An 18,464-nucleotide genomic window follows, 5' to 3' on the forward strand; every position below is an offset into this window, starting at 1 on the left:
ACTAAAAATCATGAGTATTTCACAAACGGAGTAACTAAGTATTTCATCATATTATATCAGATAATCTTCTTTCTTTTTTTCTCTTTTTTTTTCCCTGACATCCTTAATAGTTTAAAATTTTAAATTTGAGAAGTCGTTCTATTTAAACTGCATTAATAGCTAAGCTTACTTTTTTACAAAGAAAATTCATACCATATTCTTCCGCTTTCTTCAATAAAGTTGACGAGTCACCAAATTCTTATTAAAAAACAAATGTAGCCAAATTTTGAAAAGAAAAATTTATAAACTATAATCCTTGTTCCTGAAATTTGGTATAGATTAAGTTTAGTCCCTTAAATTCAAAAGGTTTAGATTTAGTTCCTAAATTTTCTGTTTTTGAAAAAATAATGCAATTTGGTCCCTCATTCTATTTGTCTGTCTACATAACTAACGGTATGTAAAACCAAAATAGAATTTTTACCACAAATTTTAGGAACCAAAATTATAATTATCATTTAAAAATAAATAAATAGAAGAAGAGGAGGAGGAAGAAGAAGCTGAAAAAGGACACTAATGTATGAGATATCAAACAAAGACTAGAAGTTCAACATGTCCATATTTATGATCATAGCTTCCGCTTTGTTCATACAGTTATGGGCTGAAGTGCTACAACCTTTGTTCTTTGATAATTCAATTGTTACAACAAGTGAGGAGGTTTAAACCTTCGTTCTCCTCATAAATAACACTAAGCAATATTATTAAACTACAAGGCTCTTGGTGATGAAGGACCACAACTTACCTATATTTAAACAGTTCCACAAACCTTCCACTGCTCAAATTCTGCAAAGCTCAACAAAAAAGAACTGGCATTTTGATGTCCACCACCTCCGAATTCCTGAGAAGGATTTGCAAATCACATTTACCTCTTCAGTTGCAATTACCAAATATAACCTTGTTAAGGGGTAGAAAACTAATTCTTTCAGAAAAATATGTAAATGAACCTGTGAGATGGGTGTTGTGTCTTCACTGTCCATACTCCTAAGGCTTATTTTCAGCAACTGGTCATTTTCAAGCTCAGGGACTCTGTATACAACAGCTCCAATGCCCCTAAGAGAATGCAAAATGCATAATTTATAAATAAGCATATAGAGGATGGCTTTGGCTTCTGTGTGTGTGTGTGTGTGTGTGTGCAGCAGATGGCATCTAAATAAATAAATTTGGTGCTCAACCTTTGCCCCATGTTTCAAAATGGTCCCTATCTTTTAAAATGTTTCAATACACATACACAATTGATTCATACTATCTGTCACAGCCCTAGTTGACTAGAGAGAGAGAGAGAAGATGATTCCATACCCCCACACACACCCCTAGTTGATTACTTACATACACTAAATACAAACAATTGATTCATACTATCTGTCACAGCCCTAGTTGACTAGAGAGAGAGAGAGAAGATGATTCCATACCCCCACACACACCCCTAGTTGATTACTTTCATACACTAAATACAAAAAGGCTAGTAAGGCACAAAGACACCTCACCCACACACACACACACACACATGCACATTGAGTACACAACCAAATATTAGTTCCACAAAACGTAAATTTCATAATTCAGAGGATTCATTGTTAAAAAAAATTAGAAGAATCACACACCCCACCAAACCAGAAAGTTCACTCACTCTCCCTCAACAGCTCACTTGAGTGAACCTTCTTGCTCAACACTTCGCTCAAGAGAAATAGGTTTGCACAAGCAAACCTCCACATCAAATAAATTATTAGGGTTAAATGATTTCCATTTACAACGTCATCCTTTTCCATCCAACAGTGGATGGTGTGTGTGTGTGTGTGACCATAAGGACTAAAATGAAACATTTTAAAGGACTTTTGGAAATATGGGGCAAAGGCTAAGGACCAAATGTGGAATTTAACCTAGAAAGTATAAAAAATTTTAAATTTTTTTTTTTTAATTAAAAAAAGGGGGGGGGGGGGGGGGGGGGGACAACAAAAAAACACCAAAATTTGCCTCTTGTGACAATTTAAATCCTGACTTGATTTTGCCATTTTAAGCCTGATATTTTATAAACTATGACAATCCGAACACTATCCCCATACTAACAAAGAACCTATTCTTGGCAGTCATTACTTCAATTCCTCTCTCAAATATCATTCACTTTTTCTTATTTATGTCTGAAATTTCTCTTTTTACTAGTATTGTCCCCTCTCTCTATTGTGTTTCACGCTCTCTCCCTCCCTTAGTGTTTCTCTCTCTAATGTCAAGAAGAAGAAAACCAGTAACAGAAAAATAGTGTCACTTGGGTATAATAGGCACCAATCAAAATTTTCCTCCCACCAAGTAGGTAGTTTCACTAATGGTTTTTAAAAGACAAGGACAAAGATAATAGGCACCAATCAAAATTTTCATCCCACCAAGTAGGTAGTTTCACTAATGGTTTTTAAAAGACAAGGACAAAGATAGTTCTCATGGTATATAAAGCCTACAATTTAATATGGAAAAATATAAAAAGTAGGGTTTAATTTGTCAAAGGGGGGCGAACTCAAGGGTTTTTTTTTTTTTTCTTTGAGGAGGGAAGGGGGGGTACCTTCCCCTATTTTAAATAAACAATCAAAAAAGCTTATCAGGACAGGAGCCAACTTAATGCAAATGAAAGTGATCTACATCAAATACACGATATTCAAGTTGAATTCTAGGAGGGCAGGAAATGAAAATAAATTACACCCAAAACATGGTAATTTGTATGTCCAAATCAAATCCTTTTTTTAGCAATGTGTTATTACAGAGAATGATCAGTTGCCAGACATGAAAGCCCATAGCACCTTGAATATAACAGAAGCAGAATGGACACATTTGAAAATGGAGATGATAGGATGGACCTAAAATGTTTCCATGATTATGGCACCTCAAAGTTGAAAGCAACGCTGGAGCTTGGTTGTCAATATCAACCTCATTCTGAGTCTAAACAAAAGGAATTTTGATCAATGGTAGATAAATGAAATTGGAACTGGACTAAGTTCAAAAAATTTATATGTAATGTTGCAACATATTAACATCTAAATATAGCCAAGGCATCAACTTTCAAGTAAGCATAAGCAAGATATGGATCTGCACTATCCAAATGAACTTCAAACTGAAGGTGTGAATGAGTGATTGTTGAACAACACATTAATATGGACTAAGTGCAACTTAATGGATTGAGAATGAACTCCTTTAATCTCCTTCGAGCTAAACCAGGTCTTCATTGGCTTCTATGCAATTTGAAAATAGTACAGGCCAGAACCAACAGGAAAAACTGCCGATTCTCTCTACCGGTTGGGCTTGTCACTTAAAAACCAATATTTAGTATTTAACAATCATTTACTGGTAAAAAAATGCATACATCAACACTGAAAGTCCAAAACTGACATTGCCTCCTCAACTTACTCTCCAATAGAAATTTTCTACAAGACCAATAGCTTCGATATATAGCTGCCAGTGATTAAAATTTGACAAAGAAATTTGCAACATGGATTCCATTTACTGATTTTATAATTCCAACAGAAATTAATAATATTTTGAAACATAGGACATGTTTATTCTTGGCGATGCCAAAGGTGATTCAAGAATTGGTACAAGTGCCATGTGCCAACATTCTTATCCTCCAACACTTTAAAACTTGAGGCCAAGTTCTCTCAAACTAGAGGAGAATGATGCGGGAAGCACAAAACATTATTATTTTAATTTTGTTTTATTTAATTTTAGAAGCCAATTGGATTTCATTTTAAGTCTTATTAGTTAATTAAGTTGTTAGTAGATTATTTAATATCCTAGAGTAAAGTTTATTTTTGTAATTCAATAATTAGGATATTGTAATTGAATCAAAATTAGGATTTTCCTATATTAGTTAGAGATAGGGTTTACTCATAGTAATCTACAAAAGCATGCTATTCTATTCCAATGGAGACAAGTATGATTGATTAATAAATATTTGTTAGAATTTTCCCCATAATCTGGTGCTAACTCTAGAAAACCCAGGTGCTAACTCCTAATTTTTAATTTTTTCTTCAATTTTAATGTTGCATCAAGTTTTGGTTTGTCCTACATCAAAATTACCATTGGGGATATTTTATACTAGAAAGTACACATAACATAACTTAAATTCTGAATAAATCCTATGGTATCAACTTACATGACAAGCAAGATACCATTTTTACACACTACCATGCACATTGTTGAATCTTTCAGAATCTCACGCAATCAGCAATTGACTATCAAGTGGATAAAGAACAAAATGATGGGATTAGAATTAATAAGAATTTTAATTCAATCAATTTAGATCTCCATTGTTTGGAAAACTATATGTAGAATTAAGACACTAGAGTATTATAGTAATTACAATGATGATAATAATGGTAGTGGTAACAGCTTCTTTAAAAAATGTGGTGGTATGGTGTTGTGGTAGAAGTGTTGGGGCGATGGTAATGGTGTGGTGATGGCAGCAGTGGTGGTAACTGGTTATCAGGTTATGGCAAGTTGTGGTAATGATGATGGCAGTGGCAACAACAGTTATGGAAATATGAAGAGTAATAGTTGAATCGTATGAAAATGGTAGTGCTGGTAGAATTAGTAATTGACAACTTTATCCATGGAATTTGAGCTTGGGATTTGGATGCTAAGAAATTCCAAGTTCAAAATTCCATATGATTTTCGAAACAACTTTCTTGTTAATCCAAACAAGGAAAGTAAACATTAGAATCCTCAGATAAAATTTTTGAGTAAATTCTCACCTCTGACACCTCAAAAACCCTTATCTAAACAAAACATAAAAGATATGGACAGATCTTTTGCCTTATATCACCAAGTAATATCTGCAGTTAAATACCATTCCTTGACTAGAAAGAATCCCTTTGGACTCCTTTTAATCTTGATACAATCAGTGATTGAGTGTAAGTCATCACGTTAGTGAAAGAACTTTTGAAAAAGGTCATTCATTCTCCTTCAGATAGATAACAAAGTTTCTACTTCAAAACTCTTTATCTAGTTCTATTATTTAATCTCCCAAGTATTTTCATTTGAATGTCAAATTTTCTCTTCTTCTCTAAAATTTTTTATTTGGCTAACATTTTAGGAAGAATCTTGAGCCAGCTGAAAGCCATACATGAAAGCTCACCCTCAACAAGGACTATATGGGGAGAGGGGGGGTGGGGGGATAAGAAAAAGAAATAATTTTTTTTGGATAGGTAATAAGAGGAATATTATTGATAAAAGAGAGAGAGAAAAGAATACAAGGTGTTCATGATGATGAACACACACACACACAAAAAAAAAAAAAAAAAAAAAAAAGAGAGAGAGAAGAAGAAGAAGAAGATAAGTAATCAAGATACTATATTCTAAGAGAAAGCAAAAACTCTATAGCAGAACAATATGAGAAACCCCAACACCAAGAACAATCAAAAAGAGTTCGTTGGCACAAATCTTTTAACTAAACCAACAATTTCTCAGTACCCTCAAACAAGCGACGATTCTATTCCCATCCAAACGATCCATATCAAACACCCTGGAACTAAATTCCAAATATATAAATTATGTATCCCAAGAAAATGTCTCCAACAAAATAACAAACTCTTCACCAAGCCTGGCATAACCCATTGAATCCCAAAAACCTAAAGAATATGCACCCATAAAGAATGAGCTACAGGGCAATGAAGAAGGAGATGATCCATAGATTCCCCATCACAACAACACATATAACACCAATTTGCCAACAAACAACCACTAATCATGAGATTATCCAAAGTAAAAATCTAGCAATGAGCTACTATCCACAAAAAGAACACCACCCTTTTAGGAACCTTTACTTTCCAAACACCTTTCCAAGGGAAGGTAGAGTTGGGAAAATCCCAAATCAAATTGTAAAAGGACCGGGTATCAAACTTACCATTGCCATTAAGGCACCAAAGTAGACTGTCTATAACCCACCCCCCTAGGAATCCGAGCTTCGGTAAATTCAAGGAAAGAGTAAACTGCTTCTAGTTCCCAATCATGAAAATCTCTATAAAATCTCAAGTTCCAAACTCTATCATCTCCAACCTCTAGATGACCCAAAAGCATGCGTGGGTCTACCATTTATATCAGAAATTTTAACTGTAGTGTCTCCATGAATCACATTTTGTCCCAAGACAACTCAATACCTCTTGGCTTTTCAAAATTCCTTAACTTCCACTGATTACCATAATGAAGCACGTTTTTCCCATTCCAACCACCACCGGCTAATGGATCAAAACCACCAGCATTAGCAGAAGTCACCCCTTGTAACAGCAGTGGTTTTTCACCAGATAAGCACCGGCATAATTCTTTCCAAAACAAGGACCACCCAGAATGATTAGAGCTTGCCGGTATCATAACACAACCTCGACAAGCTCCACCAGGATAAAGAACTATTTCCACAAAGAGACCAGCCTTATTCGATCTACCACAAAATTCCAACAACTTGTTGTTTTCTCTGGGTCACTTACAAAGGATATCCTTCCCTGGGACCCAATCATGAATATCAGCAAAGCAAGAAAGAATATAATCCATGCCTTTTAACATTCCTACGACTCTCATGGATAGCATATAAATCAGACCGCCCACCATCAAACAAACAAAAGAGAGAGAGAGAGAGAGAGAGAGAGATAGAGATTTTGCATCAATACGAAAAGAACCTTAATTGCTCCCTTGACTAGCAGAAAAAAGTTTAGGCAAGGTATTGTATGGGGATAATTTGATGGAATATGGTGTGGGTAAAGGGTTAGCAGATAGGGGTGTAGGTTTAGGCATTAAAGGAAGGTTAGGCACAGAAGGTGGTTTGTAAAGGAATTTTAGGAAAAGACTGAAATAGAGGGGGTGAGGGTGAGGTAGTCGATATTGAAGTGGGGGGACAAAAATGGGGGTATGGGAGAAAGCCAAAAGGTGGTGGAAACTGTGGTGGGAACAAGAAAGGGAAAGCAGAAGGTGTAGGAACATGTGAGGTTGGTAGAAAGGGAAAGAAAGATGGAAGTGGCAGCGGCTGGGGGTGAGGGTGAGGGTGAGAGTGAGGGTGGGTTGAGGGAGGCAGCGCAGTGCTCATTGGCTTATTTTCTACCTAGAAAAGGTGAAATTATGTATAACAAAATCTGATCCGCATTTTTCCATGCTATAGGTTGCTTCTAGTCAACCTTTCATTTGTAAAGCTGCTTTGGGACAGTACTAACCATTAAAACTCAAGGTTTCATACACATTTAATTAACTGTCAGTGGAAAGATATCTTGGACAATCAAAACACACGCAATACCTTGTCACATCATATAACGAATCACCCACATTGCTTCCATGTCATCCTACATGGCCACGGACTCACTGATCTTCTGCTCATGGTGGAAGGTTGTTATTAGAATAACCAACACACGATCCACAGTTCAAGAATCTTGGGTAATTCATGGAACCTTAGAGCCAACTTAGACCACAGAGAAAAAGAAAATAGTCTACTTTTGATAGAAAGAGAGCTTTTGCAGAGAATAGAAATGGGCTCTGTACTGTAGGTTACTGATGGTTAAAGCTGTCCCCTTTCAATGCCAAATAAGATGTGTATACTAGAGGGACAGTTTCTCTCATCTTATTAGTGGGTTGGGCACACTAATGGGTGCCCTAGTTAAGCTGGACCCTACCAAAAGTTAACACTTAATATTTTTTAAAATGGAGTACTTTCTTTTGACAACTACCCCATCTTAAATGCAACATTTCAAAAGCTTCCAATGCTTGACCTTCTACATTTAGGAAAATACCCCACCCAAGGATCCTTTTGTGACCTTCCACTGCACGGAAAATGTAGGGATTTCAAGAAAGAAATGCCTATAGATTTTAGAAAGAATTCCCATTTAATCATACTGAAGTAATTTCTAGGAAAAAAAAAAAGATATGTGCATTCCACAGCACAAAGTTGCGTAATCTGCAAAGAGAGACTTCTAGTATGTATTGACTCAGTCCTCATTGCTAACAAGTGTGTTGATAGTAGGATGAAGAGTAAAATTCCGGGGGTTATTTGTAAATTAGATATTGAGAAGGCCTATGACCATGTGAACTGGGAGGCTTTACTTGCTCTGTTGAAGAGAATGGGATTTGGGATGAGGTGGTGTAGGTGGATCCGCACATGCATATCTACTGTCCAATTCTCAGTCTTGTTTAATGGGTCTCCAGCTGATTTTTTTGGGAGTTCGAGGGGATTGAGACAAGGGGACCCGCTATCTCCCATGTTGTTTCTGGTTATGATGGAGGTCCTCAGTAAGATGATGAAAAGAGCTGAAGGGGCTGATTTACTTCGAGGCTTTAGGGCTGATGGTAGACGGGGTGAAGGGGTATGTGTCTCTCATCTTTTGTTTGCGGATGATACAATTTTGTTTTGTGATGCAAATGAGGAGCAGATTCTACATATTCGGATGCTTCTTCTTTGTTTCGAGGCAGTGACAGGTTTAAAGGTAAATGCATTGAAGAGTGAGATGGTTCCCATTGGGGAGGTTCCTAATATCCATTTCTTGGCAGAGTTTTTGGGATGCCGGATTGGGTCTTTGCCTATGACCTATCTTGGTATGCCATTAGGGGCGTCCCATAAGTCTCCTACTGTTTGGAATCCTATCTTGGAGAGAATTGAACGCAAGTTGGCCGGTTGGAAGAAGTTGTATTTGTCTAAAGGTGGAAGACTAACGTTGCTTAAAAGCACATTAGCTAGTCTGCCCACTTATTTTTTATCTCTTTTTACCATCCCTACTCATGTGGCCAATAAAATTGAGAGATTGCAAAGGGATTTTTTATGGGGGGACTCCAAGACTCATTTGGTGGGATGGAATAAGGTGTGTGCACCTTTGGAAAATGGTGGGTTAGGAGTAAGGAAATTAACAACCTTCAACAAAGCCTTACTAGGGAAGTGGTTATGGCGGTTTGGGTTTGAGAAGACAAGGCTTTGGAGAAGAGTTGTAGCTATCAAGTTTGGGGAAGAATGGGGGGGATGGACTTCCAAGCTAGGTAGAGGGGCTCATGGGTGTGGCTTGTGGAGAAGTATCCGCATGGGGTGGGAGGATTTTAGAAAAAATATTCGCTTTGTGGTAGGGGCGGGAGATAGAGTTAAACTCTGGACAGATCAATGGTGTGGGGACTCTCCACTTCACTTGACCTCTCCGAGTGTGTATGGGATTGTTTCTAATAAAGAGGCATCGGTGGCCTCTTCTCTTGAGCGGTTGGGGATAGAGGATCGGAGAAGTTGGAATGTCCTTTTTATTCGGAGACCAAATGATTGGGAAATAGGTGTTGTGGATGAATTTCTCCGCACTTTGGGTGCAAATCTTCCTCTCACTGTGAATGGTGATCGTATGCGATGGAAGTTGACAAAGAATGGGGCTTTTAATATCCGCTCGTTTTACAATAAGTTGAGAAACCCCCTGCCCATTATCTTCCCTTGGAAAGGTGTTTGGAAGGTTAAGGCTCCTCGGCGTGTTTCCTTCTTTGTGTGGACTGCTGTATGGGATAGGATCCTTACAGGTGACAATTTGAGGGGTAGAAGGATGGTTTTTGTTGACTGGTGTATCATGTGTCGTTGTAATGGGGAGACGGTGGATCATTTGTTACTTCATTGTGATAAAGCTTATCGACTGTGGAGTTTGGTGTTTAGATCTTTTGGGATCTTTTGGGTCTTGCCAAGATCGGTTGCGGATACTCTATTTGGTTGGTGGAACTGGCCTGGAAAGCATGTGTCTAGCATTTGGAACTTAGCTCCATTATGCTTGATGTGGTGTCTTTGGAGGGAGCGAAACAGGAGGACTTTTGAGGACATGGAAAGTTCGGATGACCAGTTATTGGCCTCTTTCAGTGGCTCTCTGTTTGACTGGTCTAGGGCCTGGGGACTCACCTCTAGTGATTCCCTCCCTTTGTTCCTTAGTTCTCTCCTGTATAATTAGTCTCCTCTCCTTTCTCTCTTTTTTCTTTTTGCTCTATCTTTCCAATTGTACTTTTCTATTTGCCTTATGTTTTTCTGCATAAGGTAGTTTCTTCAATATATATCTTTATTACTTATCAAAAAAAAAAGTATGTATTTTTCAGGCTGCAAGTGTTCTTGAGTTTAATCATGTTCCTTTTGTATATACTATAACTAAGTGCTTCAGAATCAGAAGCCCTTTAAGCTATAATGAATAAATTTCTATGTAGCTTATATTATAAATATTATAGTTACTAGCAAAAGGAAAGTCCACCCCAATTGAATCAGTAATCGGAAAGACGACTCTACCTCCTATGTGAAATTTAGATTGATTCCAACCTTTATAATTGCTCAATACATCATGTATTCATGGAAAGAATAGTGTTACTGATCCACTTAGAATTTCCACACTCCAAATTGTGTTTGTGTGTTCTTGCAAAAGTATAAACACAAGAAGTGGACTGGCAAAAGATAAATACAGAGGGTTAACTTGCTGCTCAATCAAAATTTTCGTAAAGCTTTGAATAATTTTCAGAAGAACTACATAGATCAAAAAAAATAATAATAATAATGAATCCATTTGGAACTATCCATATCATTTGAGTCACCAAGTTTCTTTATTCATGCATCAGTCTTACAGTAGTTATTCTTGCTATTAACTATTGGCATGGCACATTTCTTTCAAGCTTATGCACAAAAGCTAGAAATGAAGAATAAAAAATTGTAGAGAACAAAATGAAAATGAAAGAAAGCATTTATGACAAACCTCAAATTTTGATTACGACTTTTGGTAGCCAATTGGTGCCCTAATTCACTCCTCAACTCTGAAATGGAGTCTGCATCAACAGCCTACAAATTGGTGGGCAAGATTAGTAATTCAAATTCAATTTCTCCAATTTTTTTTTTTTAATAAGAAAACATAGAAAATAAATTTAATATGAGTGAGCATAACAGAAAGTAAGAGAGAGAAAAATTAATTTACATACAAGGCAATGTCCAAAACGTCCAGCAGCAAGGGCAATTTGATAAGAGTGGTTGAGAGCATCATCTATTAATGTCTGCTTGTGTGATAAGCTCAACATGCCTCGAGTAATCACAGACTCCACATCCAAGCCAAGTAACTGCCAAAGATTCATTTTTTATTTAAAGAAGAAATTGATGAGGCATAGAATAGTTGTAGTAGTAGGAATAGGAGGGTTACCTGTTGAAACAAGGTGGGGTTTAAGCGAACATCATATTCAATACTCAAATCTTTCAAACCACTGCTAAAAGCTTTGCTATTGAGAAGCCTCCACCTCCAAAGATCTCCATCTTCAATGTAATCGAACAGTGGCCTAACACGCTCATATACACCCAAATGACCATCATCATGTTTATTATTATCATTAATAAGCTTATCCTTAAAATAATCAAAAGCAATGGTGGCCCCACTCCTCTCCATGTCTATCACCTTACTCACATTGTCAGGAGGAAGAAGCGAAGTTTCGGATAGCGCAGTTTTGTGATGGTCCAAGATGATTACTCTGTCAACTATGGAGGAGAGTTGTTGGACAAATCCGGAGGGACCCACGAAATCAAGGAGGTAGAGATCACCGATTTCATATTCATGGAGAGGAAGGTTTTGAGGTTTGATGGGATTGTAGACAGTGTTGGGAAAGAAGAGAGCAGGGAGCGATGTGGCGGAGAAGTAAAGGTGAGCCGCCAATGCAGCGAAAGCGCCGTCTGGACAAGGATAGTGATACAGTATTGCTGACACCTTTTTCTTCATCTTCCTATTCCCATTCAAACTACCAACACCCACTCCATTTAGGTTTTTCGACTATTTCCCAACCCAACCTCTAACAACCATCCCTCACTCCCACTCCGATACTTCCACCTGATCCAGTTTGAAATTTTCAGATCCTATATTAATAATCCTGATTATAAAATCGTCTATCTAAAGTTTGTTTTTTTTCTTCTTTTTTTTTTTAATTAAATTTTGATACAATATAGAAGTTCTACCTCATCTTAATCAATCTAATTGTATATGTGTATAAATCTTCCTCCTAAAAACTTGAACTCGATCCTTATCTCTCACACCTCACAAACACTTATACTTGTGGAGTGATCACCGCACCAAAGGTGCGCGGTGATATGTTAATTTTACCAATTTTGCGTTACAATTCATCATATAGTAAGTTGTGATCGGTCACGTGGTAAGTTGTGATCAGCAAAAGTGTGTCCTCACATGACCATCATTACACTTTTACTAATCACAACTCGGTTATATGTCGAGTTGTAGAACAAAGTTATGCCAATTCATATGTGCACTACTTTAATTCTACCGCACCCTTTTCTTTTTCCCTTAGGTACAAACAGGATTAAGATCTGGTGCAATACCTTATGCAATAACGCAGATCTCAGCCTTCCATTTAATCTAGTGGCTCATTCTTTTGACACTTCACCAATCCAAGCTAGCAATCTGTGTGCTCAATACTTTTTTCATTTCAACTCCCTAAATTTGAATTTCACTTAGGCTTTATTTGGGAGTTCATAAGTGAATGGAATGGAATGAATTGATCGTAAGGGAATGGAAAGGAATAGAATGGAATGGAATGTATTTAAGTAATGGAAATGAATGGAATTAAGTAAACTCGATTGAATGTTTTAAAATAAAGGAATGGAAAGGAATGAAAATGAATAGAATGTAAGTAATCTTACTTGGGAGTAACATGAAGGGAATAAATTGGAATCATTTTATGACAATATTACTATTAGACCCCTATTTTAAAATAAAAAGTTGAATATATAGGGGTATTTTGGGAGTTTTAGTAAAAAATTCATTAAATCTAATTCAATTCTCTCCCATTCCTCCTAATTTCGGGGGGAATGAAAATTTGAGATTTTAAGGAAATAAAGAGGAATGAGTTAGCATTCTCTCTCACTTCAACGGGGTTCTCTCCCTTACTCTCCCTAACGCACCATTCTTTGAACCTCCACCCTTGGTCTCTGCCTCACCTTGTCTACCTCACCCTTAACCCTGTCGTCATTGCTACCAGCCTACCCAACTTAGACCCATCAGCAAAAACAAAGAAAAAATAGTAACTCACCATCTAAGATCCCGACCCCTAAACACTCACACCCCTTTTTAGACCCTGATCAAAGAGAGAGTAAGGGTTGGGGTTTGGAGAGAATCGGGTGTAAAGAGAGAAGTTAATGCTTTTCAGACCCAGATCAAAGAAAGTAAGGGTTAGGGTTTGGAGAGAATCAAGTAAGAGAGAAATGGATGCTTATCAGGTTTGATCTATGGAGGGAAACGAGATTGAAAGACAGAGAAATAGTGTTTAGTCGAAGGAGAGAAGAAGCCACCATCGAAGGTGTTGGTTGTGATGAGCTAGCCTTGCCGATTTGGTTTAGAGACTTGGGCTTGTTTCAAAGAGAGACCACCACCCGATAGGTTTTCCTTTATCTCTATTTTTTTATTAATTTTTTTTAATAAACTCTGTTTGATTGCTAGGAAAGGAAGAAAAGTAAATAATGGTGTCACAATTTTGTTGACTGATTGATTGGTGCTAAATTTAATTCTATTTTCTCTTATTTTTTATGTTTTTGGTTTTTAGCTTAGGAATTGAAATCAAGTCTTATATTGCCTGCATTTTTGTCAATTGTTTAAAAATGCTTAAATCCTTGTAATTTGTATTCAATGGGCTTATTACTAGGTTCCTAATGATGAAAGTTTGAACCTTTATAAGCTATTTGACCAAAACATGAATGTTCAATACACTGAAAGGCATTCACAGAAAAAATTTTGATAGCATATATTTCCATTTGGAGGTAATTACATAATATTGAGTTTAAAGACTTCTTGTAGATGTGTTGTTAAAAAGGCATGCTTTTATTGTGTTGAATGATTCATATCAAGTGACACTCTTTAGATATAGAAGAAACTAAATGGGTAGCACAAATGATCAAATTCTTAGTTATACAAAATTTACTTTTACAGATTTTCAATTGTCCTGGCATCCCTAGAAATTGCTACAGATGCAGATCATTAGCCATGAAGTTTGTTATTTATAATATCTATAATGAAATTGGTTCTTTAATCTTAGTCTTTTTGGATTTAATTTGTAGTCACTTTGGTTACATGCCTTTTTAATAACTTGCATTACTTCCACAACTCAACTGAAAACCATAACAGCTCATTGTTGTGCTTTGGTTATGGCTGAATATGTTGTGATTGAATTTTTGTTTGATGGTGAGCCTATGTGTGTCCTTAGTGTAAATATGTATTATAGTTTTTGTTTGGATTTGAAACCAATGAATGGTGGTTGGATGGGTTTTTCATGTATTAGTGTAAAAAAAATTGCAGTGGGTGAGTGTATTAATCTTCTTCTTGTTTTGTCCCTTTGCTTTGATTTTTGTTATTGCCTTGCTTGTTGTTGTTACCTCTTAAGCAATTTTAGGAGGTTTTTTTTTTTACATAAACTGGAAATTCTATTGCTTGGTCATGAGCTAGACTAAAAATCCTTATGACATTTTTCTTTTTTGTCCTAATTTTTCTTAAATGTGTGTTATTTTCCTAAATATGCATTGACCATGCACTATGCAACAAAGTATTATTCTGGTAGGATAACATGTTTGGCCAGTTGTAGTTCATTTTATACATACAATCTATGGCTCTTGACAAATGAACTTGTGAGGAATTTTTTTGTTGTCTTGAATTGTTATTAATCATATTTTATAAGTTCAACTCAAATTTTTGGTAAAGAATTACATATTTTTATATGTTTGTTAGTGCATGCCTAAAATATTCTGGGTTCTTGGTTCAAAATCATCTTCCAAAATTTGGTGATTTTATTTTTCTTTTAATAAAATGTTAAGTTGTAGAACTGAAAGAGTAAATTAAATTAAACTGAAAGAGACAAAAGGTTTGGTGTTGTTTGTGTGGTGCTAAATTGCACTGAGTTGTAAAACTTGTGTTCTTTTTTGTATGGTAATGAATCGTTGACAACTTGTGTTCTTTTTTCTATAATAATGAATTTATCAATGTTTCATATGATAAAAAAAAGTATGTTCTTTACTGCTATGGTAGAAGTCTAACTAGTAAGTTCAAATTATTGACTGTAATGATTGTAACCAAAAAAAAAAAAAAAAATAGAAATAAAAATTCTATGGTTACTGTACTAATTGAAAAAAAAAAAATTTCAACACTATAAAATGACATAGAAGCCAAGCCTACTCAAGCTACCATAAAGTTGGGTTTGTTCATGATTTTTTTTTTTTTTTTTAATGAGAAATTGTTCATGAAATTTTAGAGGTAAAGAATATGACTCATATCTATTTTGGTTGGGATCATAATCAAGATGTGACTATTTTGGCTTTCTTAAAACACTGTAATCACATATTTATATTGTGACGCTAATTTAGTTAGGCTATAAAGCCTTTTTATTTTGGGTTTTGTTCATTTGGTTGTGGATAAAAATTGCAATGAAATTTTGTTGTTTACAACAAGTGACAAATGAATTTGGTGGCCCTACTACTAAGCATAAATGGTCTTTTCTTCTTGTTATTACTAGATGGTATAAGGACCATAATTATTAACTTGTCTTTGAGAAGGAATTATTAGTTTTTATGTGCACTGGTTGTGCCTTTTGTATAAGAACTTATCCATAAACTTTCTCAAGAATTTATCAATTTACAGTACTGTGGATCATATAGGAATTATGAGGAGCAATTTCTCCACAGTAATTTAACTAGTGTCTTTTTGTGGAATTGTGGAACAAACAAGGTTATGTTTTTTAGCAAATTGTATGATTTACGTTGCTTATCCTAGTGAACAATGCCCCTTTCCCTCTCCCAAAAAAAAAAAAAAAAAAAAACTAATCCAATTCATTGCAATGTGCATTTTTTTAAAGCAAACTCAACATAATATAACTAGTTTCTCTAACTCTATAATTATATAGCAACACAACAAAAGTTCAATTACAAATACAAGGACCACAATTAACCAAGGAAAAAGTGAATGTAATGGATAATGAATTAGATGCATATCTATGGTTATCAAAATGTCACATTGATTTATAACAAGCAAAAAATTCAGAATTTAATCTACAATACAACATAACAGTTTGACTCCAATAACGTATCATTCCCCCAAGAATAATTCCAGTTAAAACAGCGGCCTTGAGTAAAAACATGTAAAAGAAATTGGTTATCCTTCCCCAAAACGAGTTCTCTTCAAGGCGCTTCTAGAGTCAAGCATGTATATCGGTATATGTGATGAAGCATAAAAATATTAATCATTTGCATTTGAAAAATGAACAAGATTTCTATACATGACATTGCATTTTAAAATATTAATCACTTGCATATATAATCAATGTTTAACTAGAGCATTTAAAAATATTAATCACTTACATATATAATTAATGTTTAACTAGAAGTTACTCAAACATGCACTTGTACAATCTAATATGTTTAACATGTTTGAGTAGCTTCTTTAGTTACAAAAAATTATCCAAAAAATTTGCTACATGTGCAATCAGTTGTCTAAATAGTCAGATATGCTGTCCAAGAAACTGTCCAAGGCAAAGATGTCAAAAAATGCTATCCACTGTGCAATATGCTACCATGTCCACTGTGCAATATACTATTAAACAAATTGTCCAAAATATGTTGCCCATCATGCTGCAAAATCAATATTAACTTGGAAATATGTCAAAAAAATCAAGTTACATTTTAAAGTCAAACAAACATGAGAAAATTTCACTATAATTGAACTTACCATTTATTAGTTTTTTACATACCAAAAAAGTGTTGTGTTTTCAGGCAAGTATTTGTATTTTCAACACATGGAGTTAGCGCATAATTAAATCTAACTTCATTTACCTATGTATATATATAAACAAATAAGTTTATTCGATAAACATGTACGAAAACATTTATTTTTTACTTGACCCTTATTCACATGATTTGATAGTTGAGACGACGATGAAGTTAAGGTGGTACTAATGAATGCTGCCTATGTAATCACAATGATTATAAGAGTAAAAATGTAAGAAATAATCTAGCTAATTATGACTACAAAACATAAAACATATAAACAGGTAAGTTTATTCAAAATTTCATGTATGAAAACATTTACATTTTACTTGACAAACATCCGCACCATTCGATACTTGAGACAATGATGGAGTTAATAGTGCCTATGTAATCACAATCATTTGAAGAGAAACAGTTTACGAAATTATCTAATTACTTATAATTGCAAAACAAGTAAACATGTAAGTTTATTCAAAATTTCATGTATGAAAATGTTTACATTTTACCTGACCAACATCCACATGATTTGATACTTAAGACAATAATGGAGCTAGTGGTTCCTATGTAATCACAATGATTATAAGATAGACAATTTAAGAAATCATCTAATTACTTATAAGTGCAAAACTTGTAAACAAGTAAGTTTACACATAAGAATGATGCGAAACTAGTTTGGTAACTATAGATTGGTCCCAATTCAAATGTCATCATTGGTGCAGAAAGACTGACAGGATAAGTCTGTTATATCACAAAAAAGAAAACCTTATTAATAAATTCACAAATGAAAAGGCAAGTGTAGTACAATCTCCAACTTTACAAATTATCTATAAGTTATTCCACTACGAATAAAAAAACTCTTACTTGATGTGAATAATATTCTCCATGTAAGCCATAATTATTATATTGTATGTTAGGAGCAAAACCAGGTTCCTATATGAAAAAATATATATATTGTTTTTAGCCGTAACAATATAAAAGTTTACAAATAATGGAAACTTAGTAAGGGATAAAAATAAATATATAAAATTTACTTTGGCTAATCTCATCATTTAATTCAACTCTACCCCTTTTTTTTTCTTTTTGCTTCTCAACCCAACTTTTCTTTCATTTTCCACCCTTGCAACCTTCTTTTTTTTAAAGACCTTTAGCTCTTGCAACCAAATTTTCCAAATGTTGGTTAGGATAAAGATTTTCATTACCATTGAAATTGCATTTGATGGGGCAATTGATGACCAGTCAATTTTTTTTTTGTTGCAATGTCTTCAACTTTTTTTTTTTTTTTTTTTTCATATTCCTCTATCATCTTCTCTATTAAAGCAAATGCCTCTTCATTGTCCACTGCTCAAGAAGCTAATCGTACCAGCTTGGAACATAATCTTCTATACTGTTGTGTAACAGTCAAGTTGACATCCTCTTCCACATTAGTTCTCCTATTGTCCAAGATACATCCACTTTTTGCCTTTCTTGTCCATCTTTTCAAAATGTTCATATCAGGAATTGTCAAGGGAGTCAAAGACTTTTAGAACATGGCAACATAGAATCCCAACTATTTCAAACTTTCTACAACTACATGAAAATGTCTTATCTGCAATGTCATAAGAGACTATGTACTCACCAGACTTATGTAGAAACTCAACAATGTATGTATGTACTACCAAGCCCTCTTGGCAATTTTTTATCCTTGCTGCTGATGCAAGGTCAT

At 35.0% G+C, this 18,464-nt stretch overlaps 1 protein-coding gene across 5 annotated transcripts; it reads right to left on the reverse strand.

Moving 5' to 3' along the window:
* Window positions 1-576: 576 nt before the first annotated feature.
* LOC126701716 (uncharacterized) lies at window positions 577-11,857 on the reverse strand. 5 transcript variants are annotated; one of them, XM_050400044.1, is made up of 5 exons: window positions 11,163-11,856; window positions 10,948-11,082; window positions 10,728-10,810; window positions 981-1,086; window positions 577-874 (listed from the first exon to the last, which is right to left on the reverse strand). In XM_050400044.1, exons 1-5 carry the CDS (start codon window positions 11,727-11,729, stop codon window positions 785-787), a joined length of 981 nt encoding a protein of 326 aa, XP_050256001.1. In that variant the 5' UTR covers window positions 11,730-11,856; the 3' UTR covers window positions 577-784. The 5 variants fall into 5 exon arrangements, 4 of the variants coding, with proteins under 4 accessions (XP_050256001.1, XP_050256005.1, XP_050256004.1 ...); XR_007647476.1 differs by lacking the exon at window positions 577-874 and adding an exon at window positions 2,820-2,958 and having other exon boundaries at window positions 11,163-11,857; XM_050400047.1 differs by lacking the exon at window positions 577-874 and adding an exon at window positions 2,903-2,958 and having other exon boundaries at window positions 11,163-11,857.
* Between the last annotated feature and the right edge of the window lie 6,607 nt (window positions 11,858-18,464).

This window comes from Quercus robur, chromosome 10, assembly GCF_932294415.1.
Source record: "Quercus robur chromosome 10, dhQueRobu3.1, whole genome shotgun sequence".
Taxonomy (NCBI): Eukaryota; Viridiplantae; Streptophyta; class Magnoliopsida; order Fagales; family Fagaceae; genus Quercus; species Quercus robur.

What these genes read in the sequence shown, in the direction of transcription:
- LOC126701716 (XM_050400044.1), bottom strand. Translation starts at nt 11,729, where the DNA reads ATGAAGAAAAAGGTGTCAGCAATACTGTATCACTATCCTTGTCCAGAC. An exon ending in ACCCCACCTTGTTTCAACAG is followed by an intron (nt 11,083 to 11,162) that starts GTAACCCTCCTA and finishes AATCTTTGGCAG; the next exon opens with TTACTTGGCTTGGATGTGGA. An exon ending in GACGTTTTGGACATTGCCTT is followed by an intron (nt 10,811 to 10,947) that starts GTATGTAAATTA and finishes ACCAATTTGTAG; the next exon opens with GCTGTTGATGCAGACTCCAT.